Source organism: Podarcis cretensis (genome assembly GCF_951804945.1).
Source record: "Podarcis cretensis genome assembly, chromosome: Z".
In the NCBI taxonomy this organism is placed as follows: Eukaryota; Metazoa; Chordata; class Lepidosauria; order Squamata; family Lacertidae; genus Podarcis; species Podarcis cretensis.
In genome coordinates, this window is record NC_137184.1 from 7963701 (window position 1) to 7989685 (window position 25985).

A 25985-nucleotide genomic window follows, 5' to 3' on the forward strand; every position below is an offset into this window, starting at 1 on the left:
AATTTTGGAAGGGAAAAAAAGCACCAGAGTCGTGGAAGGAAGCCTACATTACACTTATACCGAAAACTGAGTCTGAGAAGACACAACTTAAGAACTACCGCCCCATATCCCTGCTTAATGTGGATTACAAAATCTTTGCAGATATTTTGGCTAAAAGATTTTTTAAAAGTATTAGTGGAAGAGATACATAAAGACCAAGCAGGCTTTCTCCCGGGTAGACACTTGTCTGACAATACGAGAAATATAATCAACATTCTAGAAAAATTACAAGTGAACATTAATACTAAAGCAGTTTTGATATTTGTAGACGCAGAGAAAGCTTGACAACATTTCTTGGAGTTTTATGAAGAAGAATTTACAGGGGATGGGGGTTGGTCAAGGTTTTGGAAATGGTATAGGTGCAATATATTCAGAACAAAAGGCCAAACTAATTGTCAATAATGTGGTGACGGAGGAGTTTAAGATAGAGAAAGGGACACGACAAGGTTGCCCAATTTCCCCATTGCTTTTTATTTCGGTCCTGGAGGTTCTCTTAAATATGATTAGAAGGGACCAATTGGTTAAAGGTATACAAGTCGGAGCTAAACAGTACAAATTGAAAGCATTTGCAGATGACCTAGTATTGACATTACAGGAGCCAGAATCTAGTACTAAAAGAGTATTGGAACTGATTCAAGAATTTGGTCAGGTTGCAGGATTCAGGTTGAATAAGTCAAAAACCAAGGTCTTAGAGAAAAATCTAACACCAATTGAGAGAGAGAGGTTTCAGAGGGAGACAGGTTTAACATTGGTTAAGAAAGTAAAATACCTGGGGGTTAATATGACGGCTAAGAATGTGAATTTATTTAAAGATAATTATGAAAAATGCTGGACAGAAGTGAAAAAGGATTTAGAAATATGGTCAAACTTGAAGCTTTCTTTGCTAGGCCGTATCGCTGCTATAAAAATGAATGTATTGCCAAGAATGTTGTTTTTGTTTCAATCATTGCAAATTTTGGATAAAATGGACTGTTTCAAGAAGTGGCAGAGAGATATTTCTAGATTTGTCTGGCAGGGCAAGAAGCCCAGAATAAAATTTAAAATACTAACTGGATCTGGCAGGTCTGGCAGCTGGATCTGGCAGGTCTGGCAGGTGGATTTGCCCTGCCAGACCTTAAACTTTCCTATGAATCAGCTGCATTTTGTTGGCTGAAAGAATGGCTGCTTCTTGAAAACACAGACATTTTGGATTTAGAAGGTTTCAATAATGTATTTGGGTGGCATGCATATTTGTGGTATGATAAGGTCAAAGCACATAAAGCGTTTAAAAACCATATTATTAGGAAAGCACTGTTTAATGTTTGGACAAGATATAAGGACCTATCTGAAAATAAAACCCCAAGGTGGCTGTCACCGATGGAAGCGAAGGCTCAGAAAAAGCTCAATATGGAGGCCAAATGGCCGAAATATTGGGAAATTTTGGAACAAGAGGGAGATAAGTTAAAATTGCAGAGCTTTGAAAAACTAAAAGACAAAGTGTGAGATTGGCTTCACTATTATCAAATACAGTGGTGCCTCGCAAGACGAAAAGAATCCGTTCCGCGAGTCTCTTCGTCTAGCGGTTTTTTCGTCTTGCGAAGCAAGCCCATTGACGGCTTAGCGGATTAGCACTTTTAGCGGTTTAGCGGATTTTAGCGGCTAAGCGGCTAAGTGGCTTAGCGGCTTAGAAAAAGGGGGGAGGGGGGGAAAACCGCAGGAACTCGCAAGACATTTTCGTCTTGCGAAGCAAGCCCATAGGAAATTCGTTTTGCGAAGCACCTCCAAAACAGAAAACTCTTTCGTCTAGCGAGTTTTCCATCTTGCGAGGCATTCGTCTTGCGGGGCACCACTGTAATGGAGGCATACAAATTGGACAAGAAAATTGGCTTCCAGATGGAAAAATCAAAATTGGAAATAGAACTGTTAGATCCCAAAAATAAGACTCTGTCGAGAATGTATAACTTGCTGTTGAAATGGAACACTCAGGACGAAATGGTGAAATCTGCTATGATAAAATGGGCACAAGATGTAGGGCACAACATTATGCTGGCTGACTGGGAACAGTTATGGACCATAGGTATGAAATTTACGGCATGTAATGCCTTAAGAGAGAATATTATGAAAATGATATACAGGTTGTACATGACACCAGTCAAGCTCGCAAAAATATATCATTTGCCCGATAATAAATGTTGGAAATGTAAAGAGACTGAAGGTACATTCTTTCACCTTTGGTGGACGTGCCCAAGGATTAAGGCTTTCTGGGAGATGATCTATAATGAAATGAAAAAGGTATTTAAATATACTGTCCTGAAAAAACCAGAGGCCTTTCTCCTGGGCATGGTCAGCCAATTGGTGTTAAAGAAGGATAGAACTTTTTTTATGTATGCCACAACAGCAGCAAGAAGACTTATCGCAAAGTATTGGAAGACACAAGATCTACCCACCCGGGAAGAATGGCAGATGAAGGTGATGGAGTACATGGAGCTGGCGGAAATGACTGGCAGAATCCGAGACCAGGGAGAAGAGTCGGTAGAAGAAGATTGGAAGAAATTTAAAGACTATCTACAGAAATATTGTAAAATTAAGGAATGTTAGAAGGATATTGGAATGAAGTTATGTGGTTTTAGCAGTAAATGTTATAAAGGAGTATTTAAAGATGGATTATTAACAGGTGAGAATGTAAAGTTATAATATATCATGATAAATTATTAAGATAAAAGCAAAAATGGAAAGGATTTGCTGAAATAACTAACTGAACTAGGACACAAAAAAGGGAGGTGTGAGGAGGTCAGGGAAACAAGTAAATGAAAGTCAAGATATGGAAAGGTTGATTTGTTTTTAATTGTTTTTACTTTTTGTATTTTGTAATGTTTTGTTTCTTTTTTTTCTTTTTTTATTCTTGTAACTTTTTTGAAACTTTAATAAATATTATTAAAAAAGAAAGAAAGAATCAAACATAACAGATTACCATGATTGGTATTCGAGTAATGTGTACTCAGTGCAGACCCATTGAAATTAATTCATCTAACTCAACTGTACTTTAAGATGTGCTTATTGAGTTTTCAAAAACGACAATTTGTTGTTGTTGTTTAGTCATTTAGTCATGTCTGACTCTTCGTGACCCCATGGACCAGAGCACGCCAGGCACTCCTGTCCTCCACTGCCTCCGCAGTTTGGTCAAACTCATGCTGGTAGCTTTGCGAACACTATCCAACCATCTCGTCATCTGTTGTCACCTTCTCCTTGTGCCCTCAATCCTTCCCAACATCAGGGTCTTTTCCAGGGAGTCTTCTCTTCTCATGAGGTGGCCAAAGTATTGGAGCCTCAGCTTCATGATCTGTCCTTCCCGTGAGCACTCAAGGGTGATTTCCTTCAGAATGGAGAGGTTTGATCTTCTTGCAGTCCATGGGACTCTCAAGAGTCTCCTCCAGCACCAGAATTCAAAAGCATCAATTCTTCGGCGATCAGCCTTCTTTATGGTCCAGCTCTCACTTCTATACATCACTACTGGGAAAACCATAGCTTTAACTATACAGACCTTTGTCGGCAAGGTGATGTCTCCGCTTTTTAGGATGCTGTCCAGGTTTGTCATTGCTTTTCTCCCAAGAAGCAGGCGTCTTTTAATTTCTTGACTACTGTCACCATCTGCAGTGATCAAAAACAACAATATGCAAACAATAAAGAAACAATGAACAAGGGCTGTGTGAAGCACATATTAGGGTTGCCACCTGTCCTGTATAATACAGGATTGTCCCGTATTTCAATGTAAAATGCTGCATCCTGTATTGATACAGTTTTGACCTGTATTTCAAGTCTTCTCTCTCTCTCTCTCTGCCAAGTTTGGGATCCTCTCTGAATGCATTTGTTTGAAAGGGTGTGTGAAAGGTCATGTATTTAAGCTCTGGGTAGCTAAGCACAGACAGATTTTAAAATTCATGTGTATGTGTGTGTGCACGTGTTCAGTGGCGTAGCATGGGGGTGCAGGGGGGGCCGGCCGCACCGGGCGCAACATCTAGGGGTTAGGGTTAGGGGGCGCAAATCCACAGGTTAGGGGGCGCAAATTACTTGCCTTGCCCCGGGTGCTGACAACCCACGCTACGCCACTGCACGTGTTTGTGTGTGACAAATTCCAGAGATGCCATCCTGTTAGGCTGCACGAGATTGTAATGGATTGCTTTGAAGTCACTTTCAAACCAGATGGGAGGGGGGAAATCACCCCAAACTGCCCAGCCCTGCTCTGTCCTGTATTTTGTGGGAACAGAGGTGGCAAACCTAAGCACACTATTGAAGTTTGAATAAAATAAACAGAAGGTTTAGTATACTTGCAGACACCACAATAAAACAGATTCTGTAAAGGGACATATTGGAAGCATGAGTCACATATCAGCAAGGAGCCTTTCACATAGAGGTGTATATTGTTGTGGGCCTATTAATTTCAAAACTTATAAATGGAGACTGTGCAACATTAAAATAGTCTCACAACCAACCCATGATGGGATCAGACAAGACAATATCCGGCATCAGGAACCAAGCAAGACAGATGACTGTGGGTGGTATTCAACTAATGTTTATTCAGAGTAGACCCATTAAAATTAATGACCCTAATTCAGACATCTTCATTAATTACCATGGATCTACTTTGAGTAAAAGTTAGCTGAATTACACAGAACTTCTTCCAAGCTTGGGACATGCATTTGGGGGCCTACTTCTTAACCCCCCCAAAAAATATTTGTATGGTGGCACAGCTGCTGTTGTGACCTGCCTTAGATCAGGCCACAACCTGATAGTGGATACTGGATGAGTAGTTGAAGACCAATGCAGCAGCAAATACTGCTAGATGTGGTGGGTTCAGGAATGATTTGGACTAAGTTCTGCTTAGAGTAGATCAGAATGAAAAAACCTAAGCTAGCCATGCCCATCAATTTCAATGGGTCTATTCTGAGTAAGAATAACCTGAGATAAAATCCTTTGCTTGGTTATCTTATTGATAATAAATACCAGCACTCAGCATGTTTCTGTCATTTATCAATATGCAACTCGTGTAGGAGTTATTGCATAAACATCCGTTGGCAATTAGCATGAGCAGAGGTCACACCGCAAATGAGATTGCTCATTAACTTTCTACAATGCTTTCATTCAAGGAAATGCAAGTATATTGGTGTCATGTATGGAGCTCTGCAATCTGGGTCTCTGCCAAGGGTGGAAGCTTGTTGGCCCAGCTGAGCATAAACCAGGGAACTGAACTTCCTATATATGTCATGGATAAACTCCATCAGCGGATGTGGGTGGTTGCATTCTTTATTTAAGTGTTAGAGAAATTGTGTAAATAATGCAAGTGGAGCCTAGAGCAAAAAGTTCTGATAGCAGTTTACTGAACAGATGGAACAACAAACAGTGCATACCTATTTGAGGATAAAGGAACAGACAGGTTTTGTCTTTCAGTTAAGGCCTTGTACATAACAGGGGGGCATACAACTAAAAACACAGAGGAGAAAACTTCCTGAGAAATACACAACCAACCAGAGCACATGCTAGCTCATGTCACTCTACCTTGTTGCTAAGCAACATCTCCACACACACCCCTCTTGACTAGTGGACTTAACCTTTAAATGACATACTGCATTATCTCTGCTGGTGTACTTTCTACATAAAGTACTCATAGGTGCAGGAGATCCACCCTGATCCTAAACATAGTCTTTTCTGCTGATTTTCCCTGGTGGAGAAGGGATTGCTGTCCCATGGGAAACATTTCAGGTATTCAAAATGTTTGTGTCCTTGCGATTTGGGAGTAGTGGGTCACCTAATACATGTATATATGTATGTATGTATGAGCGAATACTAAGATTCTTTAACTTTCTAATTTGGATCTTGTTTCCTACCAAAGCAGTGCTTTTTCTTAGTTTGTAAATCATTTTAATTTTGACTCTTGTCAATGCAGATAAAGTCCATCATTATTATTGAAATTGTTCATGAAGACTTTTAAAAAGTATTCAGACTGAAGTGGAAATCCTTAGTCAGAAATGCAGATGGAAAGGCAAATAGAAATCAATCAAGTGGTCTGTTCACAGCCATGATTTTCAAACCAAAAACTTCACATGGTGTCAATAGCTCAGACAACACTTCCCCTGTCTTCTTCCCCACCCACTCCAGTGCTGGCAGGGCGTAAGTCCCCTTTGTGGTACAATCAGCCCATGCAGAGCACTGACTGGTTTTGTAAATAATGGTCAGTGAAACTGTGCCTCCCCTCTCCTTGGACTCCAATTTTCATAATGGCCATTGCTCAGGGATGAAAGGAGCTGGAGTCCACCACCATCTGGAGGGTGACCTTGAAATTATTTATTAAATTTATATACTATCCTTCATCAAAAGACCACAGCGTGGTTTAGGAAGCAGAACACAAATGGCAGCATGTAACATCTATACAATATAGGACTCAAGGCAGTAATATAAATACCATTACAGCAATGAGAAATAGATAATAAAATACGGATTCTCCTAAAAGAGAATCATCAGCAGGATATCTTAAATACAAAAAGTCCTGCTGCTTCTTGTACAGCCAAGTTCTATATGCAATACCTGGAGCAGACAGTCGCTTTGAATCTACAGTCCTTTTCTCAGGTAGCTGTTATATTATGAGAGATACTCAGGCACCGTCTACATGTTACTAATCCAGATTGCCCAGTGGATAACGATGGCGATGACAGTATGATTTCATTTTACACACATTTTAACTTGTGTGATTTCAACCTTAAGTGGTTGCAGGCAAACTGGCCGGCTGAAACTGCACACGTTAAATGTGCTTAAAGGGCTTAAAAACTATTCTTGTGTTGTGTCTGCTTGAGGTTTCCAAACGTGAAAAGAAAATGAAGGCTTGGTGGTAGGGAGAGGCACCAAGATTAAGTGCTGAACTACTGCACTTAATCTGATCTGGTGTGAGATCTGGTTTCCCTGCTCAGTTACCAGCTGTAAAGTGATGTCTAGACTCTAGGGGTTAAAAGTTAACTGCATGTACCAGGTGTCCTGTCCTCATGCCAGATGGGACTCTCCTGCATTCCATCTGTTTGGTAAGCACAGCTGTAGGAAGGAAATGACAATTAGTAATGCCTGTGTTGTTGTCGGGGGGAGGTGGTGTGTGTGAGAGAGAGGGGGGGCAGGGATTGACCAGTATAAATATTAACAGGACTGGAATGTGAATGTGTGGGGTTTTATTTTTGCTTGGTGCGATTTCTCTAGCCTTTCAGCAGGCACTGAAAATAGTACATACAGTGAAGGTGTCTGCCTGATGTCACTTAGGCAGGGAGTTCCAGAGTGTAAGTGTTGCCACACTAAAATACCAATTTCTTACAAATGCGGAACAGGTATTATGTGGCAGTGTAACAATGCCAGTTCTGCAGACAGACGTGGTAGAGTGAGTATATTTGGGGTAAGGTGATTTTGCAGGTAAACTGGTCTGAAGTTGTTGAATAAATACAGGGGTGGGGAACATTTTCAGCTCCTGGTGGACAACTTTGGCGGGGTCCCCCCACACACACACACACTTTGCAGTGAAAATTGAATTGAAGCCACAGTGCTGATGTCTTTCCTAGCCAATCCAAGTGGGGCTTGATTTTCACTACCCATAATCCTACTGATACACTGCAGAGTTCCTGAAACTCCAGAGTGAAGCTAATCAGCTGACTTCAGACCCTGCTTTTTGAAGGGGTTGTGTGCTCCCAGGTGGAACCAATCCCAGAGGTGCTTGGATTTGGTGCCCTGTTTAAAAGGTGCCAAACACAGCCTCAGTTTGCCAAGGAGCAATTAGGAATATGTTTCAAGGCTCCTGGTGGTTCCTTTGCACCCGTGTTGTTACCTGTCCTGTACCTTATTTATTTAGAGCAGGCATGTCCAACTCCCAAGAGACTGTGATCTAATCCCAGTGTAAAACAAACTGGCAGTGATCTACCCATTGACATTGGAGGGAGGAGGAGTGTGCGTGTGTTGGGGGGGGGTTGTATTGCCCAGAGTTGTTGAGCTTTTAGGGGGTAGGATTGACCAGAGTTCTTCAGCTTTTATTTGTTAACTTTCAGTAAACTTTATTTAATTCCACGATCGATAAGGGTCCCACGATCTACCAGGATCAGCCAGGGATCTACCAGTAGATTGCAATCTACTGGTTGGACATGTTTGATTTAGAGCACATACACCCTAATATTTGGCCAAAAAGGCTCACAGTGTGGCTTAGGTAAAGGGACCCCTGACCATTAGGTCCAGTCGTGGCCGACTCTGGGGTTGCGGTGCTCATCTCGCTTTATTGGCCAAGGGAGCCAGCGTACAGCTTCCGGGTCATGTGGCCAGCATGACTAAGCCACTTCTGGCGAACCAGAGCAGCACACAGAAACGCCGGAGCGGTACCTATTTATCTACTTGCACTTTGACGTGCTTTCAAACTGCTAGGTTGGCAGGAGCTGGGACCAAGCAATGGGAGCTCACCCCATTGCGGGGATTCAAACCACCGACCTTCTGATCGGCAAGTCCTAGGCTCTGTGGTTTAATCCACAGCGCCACCCGTGTCCAGTCAATTAAAAGAAGACATTGCCCGCCTACAGGCTCCCTCCCTCCCTCTCTCTCTCTCTCTCTCTCTCTCTCTCGCATTAGAGATGCCACACTGCTGAATTAATCACTTGTGCATTTTCCTTTATAGATGTCACCTGAAACACTTCCTATATTCCAGAAACAAGAGGCCTCTCCTGCAAATTGTGAGTTTCCTTAAAAGAAGAAGAATTGTAGTGTTTGCTTTGTGTTCTGAATAAGATTCTCCCTGCAGCAAATTTCTCCAGGCAGTAGCAGGCATTGGCAGAATAGGAGCATAGGAAGTTACCTTATAACAAATGACATCCCAAAAGACTTGAAGAGAATCTTTTTATATGCAACAGCTGCCACAAGGTTATTGACTGCAAAAAAAAAAAAAAAATGGAAGTCAGAAGAAGTACCAACATTGAACGATTGGCAAAATAATTTTTTTGAATGATTGAATTAGCAAAAATGACGGCAACACTTAGAATGCAATCTAATCAAAATCTCAAACAGGAATGGAAATGTGTAGAAGAATACATGACCAAAAGATGCTCCAACAAGAATTTATTGATATGTATAGACTGATTTTATTAAGCTAAGCTAAGCTAAGCAGATATATAAGATTGAATATTTAATTATTAAGATACAAAATTACAATATCTCAATAATAAAGTTACAAAATAATAACAAGGAAGTTACCTCAAACTGAGTCAGAACACAAGTCCATCTAGGTCATTATTACTACACTGACTGGCAGCAGTTCTCCAGTGTTTCAGGCAGGGGTCTATCTTAGCCCTGCGTAGAGAAGCCAAGGATTAAACCTGGAGCCTTGTGCATGCAAAACAGCTGCTCTCCCACTGAGAGCTACAGCCCTTCGCCCATGGTGCTTAATTGTGGGGAAAGCTCGCGGTGAAAACTGTGCTTGAGGTGATATCACAGCTTGGAAAGGGGATGCATTCTCCATGGCAGGAATGGGAAACTTATGTGGCCCTCAAAATGTTGTTGAACTCTGTTGCAGGGGGTTGGACTCGATGACCCTTGGGGTTCCTTCCAACTCTAGAATTCTGTGATTCTGTGGGCTAGGGTTGATGGGGGTTGAAGCCCAACAGCATCTAGGGGGCCATCCTCCCTGTCCAAAAAGGAGCATAGCCCTGGACTGCAGAGGTTCAGGGGCCTCAGTTCACTTCCAACATGTGCTATAGCAAGTTGCTCCTTAGGAGGTCTCTATGGTGCTGTGCAACCCTTGCAAAATGCAGACCATCCATTTCTACATCATCTCCAATTAGGGGCTCCAATAACAAAAAAACACAGGACAGTCTGCTTGATGGTCAACAAACCAGTATTGATTGAGAGCTAGTGTGATGTAGTGGTTAGACCAGAAATAGCCAGCAGGTGTCCTCTAGGTGTTGTTGGCCTGCAGCTGCCATCATCCATGACCATCCATTGGCCATCTTGGCTGAGGTTGTTGGCAGGTGTAATCCAACACTATCTGGAGGGTACTCTGTTAGCTCCCCAGGATTAGAAATTTGGTCTGGGGTCTGGGAGAGCAGGGCTCAAAACCCCACTCAGCCATGGAGCTCATTACATCACAACCATGTAAGGTAGATTATGCTGGGAGTAATCAGTGACTGGCCCAGAGTCACCCAGTGAGCTTCATGGCCAAGTGAGGATTTGAACCCTGGTTTCCTCCAGGCCCTAGTCCAACACACTAACCATTAAACCTCTGGATGGGTGATAAGCCAAGCTGCCTTTAAAACGCTGTTTGTGCCTCTGCAGCCAGGGATAGGCAGAAAACATTGTTCTTGACATTCTGTATCACTCCCTGCCTATTTATTCAAGGGACAGATTTCTTAGGAATTCTCCAGAGAGCTTATTTCCTGAACCATAGTGAGAAATCCCATTATTTATTGACAGATGAGAATAAATGCACTACATTTAAGGTTTCTATGCTCCCCTTAGCTGGTGATCGCCTGTGCTAAAACATACTTCTACACTGCTTGCACCTTTGTGAAGATCAATGATTTATAGGAAATAGATTTGACTGGCACATTTACAGAAAGTTCAACAACCATGGCATTCCAAAAAGGTTGCCCTCAAGGGAATGTAGTCCTGGAGTTTAAAACAGTTCTCCACTCTTTTATTATGGGATGGCAATATACGTTTGGCTCCAGGATCGCCGGGCTCACTCAACATCTGGTTAGAGGGGCAATGTATTGTTTATCCAGTAGAAAGTAAGGATGTACAAGATTGTGGTCTTAGAGTGCATTAGGTAATTCATTCTCTCTCCCTTTCTGTCTCTCTCTCTTACGTTGCAGATTCGGAAAGCAAGCCAAAGATCCACCTTTCAGGTAATTTTTCACTTTACAGTTGTTTCTCCTCCAAAGCTTTATGTCTCTGGAGTGTGTTCCTTCCACTTTCAGAAGCCTATCAGAATAGAAAGGTCTCAAGAATAGCCCCTGGTAGTGTTCAGTGGTATTAAAATACATTATGCAAAGCACAGTTGTCTGGAAATATGGTACTGTGCATGTGTTTAAAAGAACAGCATACACTTCTTGCAGTGGCTAGATATGGTAGGATGGTGAAACTATTAAAGTGGTGGCTGATGCTCATTGAGATTGGTAGGGCAGAGAACGGGGAGCCCAACATTAGGTGGTGTAAAAGCCAGTGACAGGAAAAGTCAGAGCCAGTGCCATGTGGAGCCAACTAATTTTAGTTTTGTCCCCATCCTCCTCCCTGCTGAGTTTTACAAGGAGAACACTGAGACTAAAGCAGAGGAAGCTGAGGGGCTGTGCCACCCCCTTGACTGGTAGGTGGGGTCTGGCTATGGGCAGGCAGAGATTGGCATGCCAAAATCCTAATGGTCCACTAGAACTACAGTACCCCTCTTCTAGGTCTTCAGTGGGCAACACTAAACAGAAATAGACCTGAGAAAATATGGAGAGGATTTGGAAGGAAGAGAGAGAGAGAGACTGGATATAGTACAGAATGGAGAGACAAAGTTACCAGTCTAGTGAGATGAACCCACTGGTTCAAGTTTCATGCACCACTAAATTTAGAGAAATGCAAATCTTGAGTGACCCTTGCATTTTTGACAGTGTTTTGTTTCAGGCAGTGAAGTAGGTAGGTTTACATTAGGATGCAACCTAAACTGAATCTCCTATCTCCTATCTCCTATCCATAGACTCAGGTAGGCTCACCTGGGTTCAGGTGGGACCTCTGGTGTTCATCTGAGTTTGTGGCAGGGAACCAGTGACCCTCCATTACTCATCAGCCTCAGCCACCACAGCCAACTGTCAGAGATTATGGGAGCTGTTGTTCAGAAATATCTGGAGGTACACATTTTCTTCCCCACTCCTGGGGTGATGGTGATGATTTGGGGCTGAATCTGAATAGCAGGCTAGAAAGTCACAAAAGCCATCAGCCTCTTTGAATGTTTTTAGCCCTCAGTGAGAGCATATAACTAAATTGTTTTGCTTTGTCTTATCACAGCTATCAAGCAAAATTCATCCTGTGCCAACAATGTGCTTCCAATCTTAGAGTGGACAGTTCGCAGAAATGAACAGCACAGTCCAATGAAGTATTTCAATGGTTTCTTGGTGATCCCAAAAAATGGATATTACTTTGTCTACACTCAGGTCACTTTCCGATGTCCTGATGGTACATGCGAAAACATAGAGTACTGTGGAAAGAAAGGTGTGGATGTAAGAAACGTAATGCAGGTGGTTTCATTGAAGAGCCCAAGCTATCCTGCACCTCGCCCAATCATGAAAGGTGAGAGTTCCATTGACAATAATGGAAAATGGAAGAAAACCATTTATGTTGGAGGTATTTTCCAGCTATGGGAAGATGACACACTCATGGTCAATGTCAGCAATCCTGCACTGGTGGGATTTGGTGGTGAAGGAGACATAACCTACTTTGGTGCTTTCTTAATCTAGCTGCCCATTTGAAACCATGGATTCTCCCACTTACAGACCAGAATTTCCACAATGCAGTGTAATAAAAGGATGCTACCTACAAATGCTTCCAGAAATTTCCTCTGCTGACATGGCCTTGATGGGGAAGTTCCAAAGTACTGGTCTTGTTTTCTGAAGTGGAGTTGAGGGATCTGGAATCCTTCCATGTCACATAAATGCTGGTTTTGGATATATTCTGTCTGCTCAGCTCCCTGAGCTTTCAATTCTTTCAGGATATTTGTATTGTGCACACACTGAACAGCTAATCCACAACTTAGAACATAGGAAATTGCCAATTCTACTCTAGCCCATTGGTCCATCTGGCTCAGTATTGTCTACACTAACTGACAGCAACTCTCCAGGGTTCCAGGAATGGGGTCCTTCCTATCCCTAACTGGAGATGCTGGGGACCAAACTTGAGACCTCCTGCATGCAAAGCAGATGCTCTACCACTTATCTAGGACCTTTCCCTGAACTTCATTTGCTCACACATAGAGTTGTGTCAGGAGTCATTTTCAAGCAATAATTTTCTGATTTGCACATACACCACCACCAAAACAAACAAATGAAAAATAAACTTTTGGTTTGGTGTTTTACCAATGACTGGGAGAGTTTGTATGCACACTTTAGCACATAGATAAAAATACTATCACACACACAATCATAGAATCATAGAATTGCAGTTGGAAGGAACCCCAAGAGCCATCTAGTCCAACCTCCTACAATGCAGGAATCCTGCCCACAGCCATCTCTGGGTGGACTCAAACCACCAATCTTTCAGTTAGCAGCCAGACACACTGATACATTGTACATCACTGGCAAAGTGTTGGTGTGGTGTTTTACCAATGACTGAGAGCACATGTGCTCATGAATAAAAACATAGCATAAAAAATAATATTGATAATATTATTGATAATAATATTGATTTCATCCAAAGACATTGTGAGGCCTGAAGCACAGCACAGAGGAATAGCACAGATTTTGCTATGATTTATACTTGTTGATTTATTATTCACATATATGCCACTTCCAATGGGAAGGTCAATCTGTAAAAAAAATTAAAAAAACAGAGGAAGGGGCAAAAGATCCAAGCTTTGCTCCCTTCCCATTTGGATGACACTAGAGCAATACCCCTGATTCAATTGTATTTGTGATCACTATGAAGTTCAGTAGCATAGACAAGAGTGAATGCAGGTTCACTGAAGGGACTGGACCCTGTAACAATTTGCTCATCTTTCCAATTAGAAAGTTAGACGTATCCTAAATTAAACTAGACCTCAAGTGTCAGAGTATGCAGAGAAGGGGTAAACAAAAACTCCATAAAGGAGCAGGAAGGGAAACATCTGTCTGGCCAGTTTGAAGCTGCTGCTCCCAAGATTATATTATCTGAAGCAATTTCTTTGTGCACACATGTTCCTGTGCTTTTCACCCTGCTTGAAATTTCCCAAGCTCAACTAATGCTGCTATTGGCTTGAAACATGCCCCTTTCCCTCATTCTGCTCTGGGACAAACAGAACACCCCCTCTGTATCTTTTAACCCAGTGCAGCTTCTGAAGCCTCACCTGCCCCTTGGAATGGAATGGAAACCATTTCAGAACCTGTGGAGCTTTCAACATTTGTCTCCGTCATTGCATTGCACTGTGTTGACCCCACGCCCTTTTTTCTTCTTTGTTCTTAGAGGGTGGGAAATGAAATGAAATAAACAATGCATGGAGATATACCTGGTTATGGGCTCTGTTTGCATGACTACAAGGAATTATGAGGAATCCAGCCTTGTAACTGGAACAGTTGTGCATCAGCAAGAAACTATAGGGCTATGTGCACATTGCTGTGAATCTTTCAGTGGAGAACCGTGGGACAAAGGGAGAGAACTACAGGTCATAGCTACACTCTGAACCTACCGGTATATTAGATTGGTTCTAATTAACAATCATGGCATTCACTTACTCTACCCCAAAGATTTGAGATGTGCAGCATGGAAATTGGGTTTTGACCTATACCATATTATACCTGCTCGTATACATGCATCACTGCATGCAAAATGTGCCATTCCTTAGTTATTATTAGAATCAGAATGTATGCACAACCTTACATTCCAGCGAGAAATACCAAGACAGAAATGCCAAGGCACAAACAAATAGCAAAATAGCAAGAACAAAGCCAATCATAAAAATACAGAGTAGTGGCAGGTTCATCCACACTGCAAATTTCTGAGTAGTTTTATACTACTTGTACATTTCCTAGATGGAATCCTGGGGTTTTGTTAAACATTCTCCCCCAAGAATTAACTGTGAAAGATTAGTAATCTGTGGCACCCGCTCTGCTCAGACTAAAATTGTGGGGTTGCCCCAGTGGAGAGGGAGCGACCCCTTAAATCAGCTCAGATCTGTGGTGTGGATATATCTCTAGGTACAGTACTTAAATGCCTTGGGGCACAAGACCCGAAAACAAATGTGTGTAAATGTAAAACAGGCGATAAGGTGTGACTGGAGTCTTAGCAGCACTGAGTATTACAGCATGCCCATCTGTCTGGTAAGCAAAGTATTGGAGGTGAGGATGAAAAGATCTGGGGGCCTAGCACAATACCCTCAGGGCTTAAGGCTCCCTAAACCACCCCTTAACAATATCCTTGTAATTAAATATGCCCCAAGAATATATCTCACTCTCTGTTGCACTATAACACCCTCTTGCAAATTAGTCCTTGGAACAGAGTTGTGAGAATGCAAAAAGGAAAAAAAAAAGGGGGGGAAGAGTTCCTATTTTACAGCATAAAATGACAGAATATATGGAAACTTCTTTGATGGATTGGGAGAACAAGTTTCTAGACATTATTAAGTCCAGGATAGCATGTGGGTATGTGAGCAATGCCTTCAGATTATTCAAAAGCCACAAGGATAATAGTTAGGAGTGGGACTCAGTACGCTGCATAGTTAACCGGGAGAACCCAGAAAAAAGAGCATCTATGCAACTGCTTCATTCAGTTTGGGGAAGGGAATGACTTGGTTTCTCTCCTTTTTCTTAATTTCCCTTTGAAACTATGGTTTTTAAGGTTTTTCAGGTTTGCTTCATGTACAAAAGGAAACAAACTAATGTAACTTCTGTTGACATAAATTCCCCACATTGTTTTCTGTTTCTGGAATACATGTTAGATGCTATTGTGTATTAAATATTTAAATAGATGATTTTTAAAAATGAGTTCTGTCATGGTTGTGTTTTTATTCAGTTTCCTCTATTCCTCAGAATAAACGTCTGAGGTTGACCCCAGAGATTTTGAAGCAGCTGTTTAATTCTTACACAGCAAAAAAAACCCCGCCATCAGCATAGATAAATCTTTGTTATTAGCAAACCAATTTGATATACAGGTATTGAGGGAGGATTGGAAGAAAGAAGATCTCAATTTCCATCACACAATGGGAAACTGTTTTAACTGCTATAACAAGGGTGTCTCTGGACCTTAAGCTGAGGCTCATAGAATAAAAAATTATATTTAGAATATACTGGACCCTATTACATTCATTTTAAAAAGGGCTATCTAAGGTATCTAACTGTTGGAGATGCAATAGGGATAAGGCTTCTCTAGAACGTGTTTTTTTCATTGTCCTATATTGAAAGATTTTTGGCAGAAGGTAACTGAAACAGAACTGTACAGAACAACCTTACTGGATAATTCCAGTTTAAAAGCAATCTACTGGGATGTTTGAAGTTTTTGTTATGCAAAACGCAGCAGGAAAATTGATGGTGGAGATGATGATGATGATAAGTGATTTGCAATATCTGTATGGCAGGGGGCAAGAAAATCAAGCAGGAGGGAAACCTGAGAGATCATAGCTCTCCTTTCTGTTCAATTTCCCCAGATTTTCCACTGCAGGTTCTTACTGCTCAGAAAATTGGATTGCAGTCGGTCAGATCGGCTTTCTTAGAATCGCATCTGAGCAATGGAAACCTCTCACAAACACACCTGAAATTACAATGCCTGGGCCACCCCTCTCCTTCAGACTGGCTGAGTTTCAGAACTCTCTTTCCCTGTGAGCCATAGGCCCCCAGAGAGCTATGCATTTCATTGTCTTGGAAACTGTCCAGGAGGAGAGCTTTTTCCACTGCAAAATATTAGGCAATAGAAAATTGGCACAGTCACAGCAAAGGAGATGTGTGTGGGGATTCCCTGTCTCCCTTTTTCATGGATGTAGCCAGTATTTTTGTTAGGAGAGAAGACCTTTTGTGGGGCATAACCTCAGTTGCCTATGTATTTTTATTGATTTTTATTGATATGGGGGTGGCAGCTGCCCCCCGCCGCCCATACTCTCTATACACTTTGGTTATTGAATCCCTTGAAAAACTCCATGGAATGTCAGAGGGAAGGAAATAAGATATTAGTTCATACCAGCACTCCTACGCTTAACAGAAGACTATGGGTATTATTATTATTACTATTATACCACATACAAACTTCAGTTAATTTATAATGTGTTCCATTTATTTCTTTATTTGAAAGCATTTCTAAACTGCTTAATATTTTAAAATATCCAAAGAATATATATCAGTACTACAAAGAAACAACTAAACAACATGATAAAAATAGAGAAAACATCAAAAGCACTGGTATAAGAGTATTACAAGAACAAATTTAGAACACATTCAGTGATGGTTGGCGCTCATTGGACAGAATGCAGGGAACCCAACAGTAGGTGGCGCTAGAGCCAACAGAGTCTACTAATTCTACTTTTTTCCATGTCCTCCCTGATGATGATGATGCTCTCCTTTGATGCTTTCAAGCTCTCTAGAGTCTCAGGAAGGGGTGTTTCACAACCCTGCCTGGAGAGTAGAGTCTGAACTATGATATTTTGCATGCCAAGCATGTACTTCATCCACTTAAAAATAAAGTACCTTACTAGTTCTCAATGTTCTGAATGAAGGGTTGAATTAAACAAGAACATCAGATGCTATCAGACACTTGGTCAGTCTAGCTCAGAATCCTTCTCCCTCATGAGTTCTACAAGAGCAACACTGAGACTGAGAAGTTGAGAAGCAGGGCCACCCCCCAGACCAGTTGTAAGGCAGAAGGCAGGCAGGCGGGCGGTGGAGGGGGGTTGAGGGTAGAGTGCATCATTCTGTCTAGTGGACCTGTTTCCACTCCAAATATTAAATAATAGGGCCCTCAATCTCATGGATCAGGGAAAGCCTGGGGAGGCGCTTTTACAAGGTGATTCATGCATGGCAAAAGAAAGTTCATTCCCAGTGCAAAGCTCTAGTTTCTTGTCAAAGCTCTTGTTTTAGTGTGGAACAGAGAGGTGGAAAGAGCCATCTCCTGAGCACCCTGTCCAGTCTTGGGGAATTCAATAGACTTGTTGGTTTACTAAGGAATTCTGGGCAAATCAAACCAGATGACAGTCAGAGGCTAGAAGGTATGAGCCTCGGCACAAATCTGACTGAATAGAGATATGAGTCCAACCACATGGCAGTGGCAGCAGCAAAGAGGGCATATCTCTTGGCCTCTACTGCATTCTCAGTGAATTTCCCAGCAGAAAAGGAAGAAAGGAAAAAGAACCTTGAAGAATACAAAATCCAGAGAGTGGCACAAATGTGGGGGACCTGATGCTCAGGAGTTGCTACTTTTGTCTATGAAATGGTCTTGAGCACTTTGAAGCACTTTTAATTTATGCAAACCTTTTATTTCAAGGAGGGCAATTTGCCCAAGTCTTGGAATGCCAGTACTTCAAATGAGCAAGATCAAAAGTGTTCCAGAATTTGGCCACTGTGGCCCAGGCAGCTATCAAAAGATACAAAACTAATTCATTATTCTTCAAGTCTTGATCTGGATCCACAAATAAATTCAAGAGTGCCAAATAAGGGAAGGGGTGAACCACTTGCCCAATTTTCAAAGAGATTCCGGAGAACCTCCTTGTCCAAAACCTGTTAACCTTGGTGTAGTCCCATCCATATGTCAGTAGGTCCCAATGTCCTGGCACCCCTTTCAACATAGGCGAGAGGCACCTTGGTGTATAAATGAAACAGATAATGGAGTTAAGTAGGAACCCTGGGCTATTTTCAGAGAAATAATTTGTTTAAAGGTGTATCATTGTTCAGGAATTATAAGAAACCAAACAATACTGCAACTTTAAAATGGATTTCTTCTTTTCTTAGTTTCTTTATGGAAAAAATACATTTTCATTCCCATGCTGTTGGGTAACCTGTAACATACAATTTTGCAAAATTTGGTTAAATTCAGTGCAAAGGGTCCATCTACTGTCTTGATTCAAAGTGGAACCTAAATGTATCCAAATATAGACAAAATATTTCTCTTTGATCTCAGGAAACGTCATGCAAAAGTCAGTTAATGTCCTGCTTCAGATGATGCCAAATCCAGCAGTCCCAAGTTGACTCACAAGAGCAATCGAAATAGCAATATCTCATCATGGTCCAAAGTCAAAAGCATAAGGGTATCATGAGATACAAGGTCCAGAAGCAGTCCAAGGTCTAAACGCATGGAACTCATGTGACCAATTAGGTTGCATGGTACATCAAGGAGCAGGGCCGTCTTAAGCATATCCGGCGCCGTGGTGCAAAGATCCCTCCGGCGCCCACCCCCCCACCCCTCTTCCCAGAACATTTTTAAAGGTGGGGACCCCCAAGTTGTTGACCTTTTCTAGGAAAGGTTCCCCAGAGCCCCAGAATTGTTGACCTTTTTCTAGGGAGCTGACACCACGCTTACACATTATCTCTGCTTGGGAAAAGAAAACAGGAAACATAAACAAACCTTTTTTAGTTGCTCATTTTTATTATTCCCTGTTCAGGGAAGTTTTTAATATTTAACGCTGCATTGTTTTTAACACTTGATTGGGAGCTGCCCAGAGTGGCTGGGGAAACTCAGCCAGATGGGCGGGGTAGAAATAAAATAATAATAATAATAATAATAATAATAATAATAATAATAAAAACAATGCACCTATATATGCACATATGTAGTCTCGGGTGCATGTGGGCCACCCAAAATCTGACAAGTCACTCCAGGTCTTAAATTGTCCAAGCAAAATGGCATAGCTTCAACTGGCTCCAAAATGAGGGGGGAAATGCTGATCTTAGATATACCTCAGTCAGTAAAGCACCAGACTCTTAATCCCAGGGTTGTGGTTTCAAGGCCCATGTTGGGCAAAAGATTCCTGCACTGCAGGGGGTTGGACTAGATGACCCTGGTGGTTCCCTTCCAACTCCGTGAATGGTTCTGTTATTCTGTTGTATTTGAAGGGCTGTTCACAGGGAAGATGGAGCAAATATGTTTTGTGAGAGATGCTTGTGCTGTGATTCCTGCACTGGAGGGGGTTGGTCTAGAGGACCCTCTGGGGTCCCTTCCAACTGTCCAGTTCTGTGATACTATGATTAAAATACTCCAGGAAATAAATAAACGGGCTTCTCTGGGGCAGTCACTGGAAAGGGCTCCAGGGGCGGCCATCCCACAGAAAGTTTGGTATGTGCCCTGTAGCCCAAGCCCCATTCACCAGGCGAGACCCGGTGAGCCGAAGGAGCGCTCCGCAGTGGCAATGGGGCTGCCCAGGAGAGCTTTCGTACGTGACTGCACGCCTGAGGGATCATGGCGGGAACTGATGGGGTTTGAAGTCCTTGGCCAAAGGTATTAAATGGCGTTGGAATGAAGCAAATCGGTGGAACTAGTGATTTTATATGAATTTCCAAAGTTTTGAGGCTTTTTCCTAAAGTCGGCAGGTTTCGGAAACACCCTGACATTGATTTGTTACGTTTCATCCAGGTTATGAAAGAGTTAACAAGATAACGAGGTTTCGGTAGACTCAGTCAGTGGGGAGATAGATCAAGTGCTAAATGAGGAAACAGAGCTGGGATGAGGGATGACCCTGGCGCTGCAGAACGGAACAGGGTCCTAGTGCCTCCGAAGGACGCTGGAGGCGCACAGGCACCAAGCCCCTGCTCCGCCTTGCTTACCTCCCTGCTCTCCCCTCTCTGGACTCTCTGCCTAGCCCCCTCCACTGCCTGGCACCCTGGCTCACTGCACCACTACTCTCAATGGTAAAGACGTCCCTGCCAAGGAGCTCATACAAGGTTGTTCCAGCATTCTCTGCTAGGAACTGGAGGCTTTTCATCATGAGACTTTGGAGCCCCACCCTGAGTACAGCTGTGCAGGCCATCTGGATTGCCTGAGGACTGTTGTCTTCTCAAGAGAAGCAGCTTCCTCATGAATAGCCCCTTATTCCCAAGGAGTCTTGGTTTCTTTGGGCAGGAATTCCAGCATCTGGAAGCTGACTGGACCTGCAAATCAATGTAGGCTTGAAAGCTTCAGTCCACCATCTTGATTCGAAATGGCATATGCTTCTATCCAAACATGAACCTGAAATCTGCTCCACAACAGGAACCATCATGACAAATCTCACTATGCTATTTTAAGAAGTGTCCAAACCCACAGAGAACAGACAGAAACAAAACATGTCAAAATATAGATCTAGATATTTAAAGTTTAATTATTTGTTTGGTAGCATTTCACATTGTATCTGTTCTTATTTTACTTTAAGGTCCTCCGAGGCCATTTGCTATACATGGCTACCCTTCTGGAAACACGAGCAGGACATTCAAATTCAGTAGTACAACAGGATATTCTAGGAAATTCCCCAGACATGTGATTTAAAAATAATAATGAAAGCCGTGTCATAATACCTTGTCATGACTATCAGCAAAAAAGAAAAGAAAAGAAGTGTTTGCTGTTTCAGCATCACCAACAATCCTTCTTTGAAGTTCCTGAATTAATTGTAAGAGTGATTATGAATAATTCATCACTTTCATAAGTCAGGACACTTGTCACCTTCCTGTCTAATCCTCTGCACTTTCTCACATACTCACTTCAAGTCCTCCTGACAACCCTGATGCAATGAGCGTCATGGAGAAAATGTGTTTGGAACAACTGAACTGCTCCACTAAGATGGTACAGTGGAAACGAAAATCAGTAAGGCAAGGCACTTTACTGAGGTTAGGTCAATCTGTGAGGGCCGGGAGCCTTTCCCCAGAATTTCAGGACATCCTTGACAGCCAGAATAACCACATGAGATGCTGCATTTTGAACCTGAAATATCTGGACATATTATGCAGCTGTAGGTCGGCTTCCTCTGGCTTCTATGGAACTCTGGACTTTAATGCTTCCTTTGGACATAGGGGATACCTTTAAAAAAAATTACTGCTTTGAAAACCGTTCTGGCCTTACCAGTAAAGCTAAAGGCCCCCTGACCATTAGGTCCAGTCATGGCCGACTCTGGGGTTGCGGCTCTCATCTCGCTTTATTGACCGAGGGAGCCGGCGTACAGCTTCCGGGTCATGTGGCCAGCATGACTAAGCCGCTTCTGGCGAACCAGAGCAGCGCATGGAAATGCCGTTTACCTTTCCGCTGGAGCGGTACCTATTTATCTACTTGCACTGTGTGCTTTTGAACTGCTAGGCTGGCAGGAGCTGGGACTGAACAACTGGAGCTCACCCTGTCACGTGGATTCAAACCGCCGACCTTCTGATCGGCAAACCCTAGGCTCTGTGGTTTAACCCACAGCGCCACCCGCGTCCTTATCATTGTTGTTGTTGTTTAGTTGTTTAGTCGTGTCCGACTCTTCATGACCCCATGGACCAGAGCACACCAGGCACTTCTGTCTTCCACTGCCTCCCGCAGTTTGATCAAACTCATGTTTGTAACTTCAAGAACACTGTCCAACCATCTCATCCTCTGTCACCCCCTTCTCCTTGTGCCCTCCATCTTTCCCAATATCAGGGTCTTTTCCAAGGAGTCTTCTCTTCTCATGAGGTGGCCAAAGTATTGGAGCCTCAGCTTCACAATCTGTTCTTCCAGTGAGCGTCCTTACCATTAGGTACCATGAAAGGGCAGCAAATTTGTAAGTCATTTAGGAATGTAAGATGCTGGCTTATACTCAGGCAGACTAACTTCCATCTAGGGCAATACTGTCCACACTGACTGGCTGCAGTTCTCCCAATTTCCCTAGTCCGACCCAGGGATACAACAGATTGAATGTGGGACTTTGTACATGCAAAGACCTTACTATTATTTACAGGAGTGCCAAGTGGTGGGGTCTGAGTGGTCTTCACCCCCCCCCATTTTTCAAGGAGGGAGCTGGGCTCCCACCAAATCCTATGGCCCGCTCCGTCTCCTCCTTCTTCCCGCCGATGTCACATGGGGAGGAGGAGGCTGAGCACGAAGTCCAGCTCCATGCTCCCCATTCCCCACTATGTGCGCCAGCACTGGCATCATGGCTGCGGGATGCCCGTGTGTCCCGACCCTGCACACAAGCGCTCGCGTGCTAGGTGGGCGTGTCATGCTTCACATGACATGTGACGTGAAGAATCATGTGATGCGCCCTCGCAATGTGGGGGGCGAGTCGGTGCCCTTGATTATTTAGGTTAATGATCAATCACAATTAACAAGTGATGATCATCAAGGAAATGAATGGCATTGCTCATTGCAATCAGGCGTGTGCAGGGCACCTTTTGAGTAAGCATGTGCACAGGTCTTCCCTGAGGCAATTTGGGAGGTGGGGCTGAGGGTTTTCAGAACCCTTTTTGCAACATATGATCTGCCTCCTAACCAGGAACAGGTAGGCTTGACCCTGTGGCGTGCTGCCCCTTTGCAAGCAGCTTTTTTAAAAGCAGGAGCAGCACCCAGGACCACACTGGATCAAATCCTCCTGCTTAAAAGTAAAGGGTAAAGGGACCCCTGACCATTAGGTCCAGTTGTGACTGACTCTGGGGTTGTGGCACTCATCTCACTTTATTGGCCGAGGGAGCCGGCGTACAGCTTCCTGGTCATGTGGCCAGCATGACTAAGCCACTTCTGGCGAAGCAGAGCAGCACATGGAAACGCCATTTACCTTCCCAACGGAGCAGTGCCTATTTATCTACTTGCACTTTGACGTGCTTTCGAACTGCTAGGTTGGCAGGAGCAGGAGCTCACCCTGTCGCTGGGATTCGAACCACCGACCTTCTGATCGGCAAGTCCTAGTCTCTGTGGTTTAACCCACAGCGCCACCTGTGGATGGTTAAAACCTTGTGCAGTGCTATTTCTTCACAGCAACAACCAGCACTGCACATGACTGAAAACTTCACTTAACAGCTGATGAGCAGGAGGATTTGATCCTGTGTGGTAGGTACATCAGGAGGTAGAAAGGAGGAGGTATTTATGCTGCTGAATATCAGTTGCTTTAGACCACAGGAGAAGAGTGTCTTCTTGCACTGAAATCTTTCTTGAGGGTTTCCTGCAGGCATCTGTTGGGCCACTGTGAGAACAGGATGCCAGACTAGGTGGACCATTGGCCTGATCCAGCAGGCTCCTCTTACGTTCTTATAAGAACCTGCAAGAACCATCAAGGGCAAACTTTTCCACCTGCCTTGCCGCACCCCGGGACCCTTATAAGGCAGAGGTATCTACTGTACTTAAGTATCTACTTTTGATCTTCAGTTATTCTTGTAGGAAATTCTCTTTGACTCTATGGCAGGAACACAAATGTATTTGGTTTAAATACTTCTGAGATATTAAGGTTTTGTTTCACATTTTTATCTTTTGTAATCTTTGCAAAGCCAAGCAAAGCAGGGCTTTTGGCACATAGTTAAATAGCAACACAACACAAGTAGGCCTTTGGTCTGATTCAGCAGCATTCTTAGCGGAGGCGAGTTCATAAGGGCACTGCCCCACCAACCCCAGGCTACCTTCTACCTTCCGCAGCTTCTTACTTGCAACCAGTCATGGTTCCTTTGCCAGCCATTGGCTGTGATTCTACCTACTATTAGCCTCCCTTCCTCCCCCACCCCCCGCCCCAGTGCCAAAGGATATGAGATACCACTGAGAACTTTTCTTGTGTCCCAATCAGCCCTCTGTTACACAGACCTCACACAAGCAGCCCCTGTGCGCAAGTGTGGTGTGTTAAGTATAATCGTTTAATTGACACTGGAATGTGGAATGTCTAAATGTGAATTACTGAAAAAATTTAACGTGGGTCGATTCCACTGGAATACAGTGGTACCTCTGGTTGAGACCGGGATCCGTTCTGGAGGCCCGTTCACAGCATGAAAAGAGTGCAGCCTGCAGCGGAGCGTCTGTACATGCGTGGGTTGCGATTCGCCACTTCTGCACATGCACATGTCATTTTGCGCATCTGCGCATGCACAAGCGGCAAAACAAGCGGCCAGTAACCCTTTCCGGTACTTCTGGGTCGCCGTGGGACATAACCTGAAAGAACGTAACAATGAAGCAGATGTAACATGAGGTATGACTGTATACTAAGTGGTCTCTGAACTGCTTGATGGGTTGATAATTGGCTATTGTTGTTTTCTGCTAGGTAACACTGTGAGTGCTTAACCTTAGATGAGGGTGACAAAAGTATTGTTGCAAATCTCCATTTCAAAAGGGTTCTCAGGTCCTGTGAAAGGGTGTTAATGAAGCTCTCCAGAAGCACACAACCTCATGCTATAATGACCTCTGTATGATCTCAATCCTGTTTAAAGTTATTTTTAAGAAGCTGTGCTGGACTTGCACAAGTTATTGTATGGATATTTTGGATGCATCATTTACTGTTTTTATTGTTTTGAAGAAAATTCTGCAAGTAAAGATTTAATTCAACTTATGGGTCTTGACAAAGTTTTATTTCCAAAAGGAGTCAGCTTTTATGCATCCAGTCGCTTCAAACTGCACAATATTAATATCTGCAATGTTGTGCAGCCTGCTATAATCAAGTGTTGCTTTGTTTTTAGTGGGTGGAGAATGAAGATTCTTACAGGGCTTTCCCGGAGACCACATGGAATTCTGGAGAACTGGCATGTGATGATCTCTGTAGCACTCAATTTTGACAAATGAGAACAACTGAACAAAAACTGCTGTGAGTAACAAGTCTAAGCAAGCAGCAGGCATGTAAAAATAAAGAAGCTGTTAAGAAATTGCTCTGTGAGCTCTTGCAACACAGTCTCTAGAGAGATGGTTAAGCAATGCTTCCTGATGAAATCCTGAACAAACATCAAATGCACATTTAAAGCATTACAGTACTCAGTAATCATCCCCTCATTTCAGTCAATGAGCATCAACACAATTTACCAGTTATCCTGTCCCCACGGTATATGCCCTTCTTCAGCTACAGAAGACCTTTCCCGATATTTCTGTCCAGATTGCCCCACATTTGACACAGATGTAGTCCCACAGAGTATCTTTCTACCTAGGGTTCTGCAAATCCACATCTGGATCCAGGGCCGACCCAACACAGATTCTGGCCCCAAACCAGTTTGAAGACTCTCCATTTTAAAGCCTAATTAATCATGTAGTTGGGAGGAGGAAGAATGAGGCACCTGCAGGCTGCCTATGTGTGTCTCTTTCCACCACACCCTCTCATTGCTACCAGGTTTCCCCACATCTCTTGGTTCCAGGATTGTTCCAGGCAGGTGTGCCAACTTGAATAAAAT

At 43.1% G+C, this 25985-nt stretch overlaps 1 protein-coding gene across 1 annotated transcript in view; it reads left to right on the forward strand.

Moving 5' to 3' along the window:
- Window positions 1-15722, forward strand: part of TNFSF15 (TNF superfamily member 15) — a 27069-nt gene extending 11347 nt beyond the window's left edge. The window contains exons 2-4 of the mRNA XM_079962257.1: window positions 8702-8756; window positions 10890-10922; window positions 12064-15722. Coding sequence (XP_079818383.1) covers window positions 8702-8756; window positions 10890-10922; window positions 12064-12512 — 537 coding nt within the window. The 3' untranslated portion in view covers window positions 12513-15722. The remainder of the gene's footprint in view (window positions 1-8701; window positions 8757-10889; window positions 10923-12063) is intronic.
- The last annotated feature ends 10263 nt before the right edge of the window (window positions 15723-25985 follow it).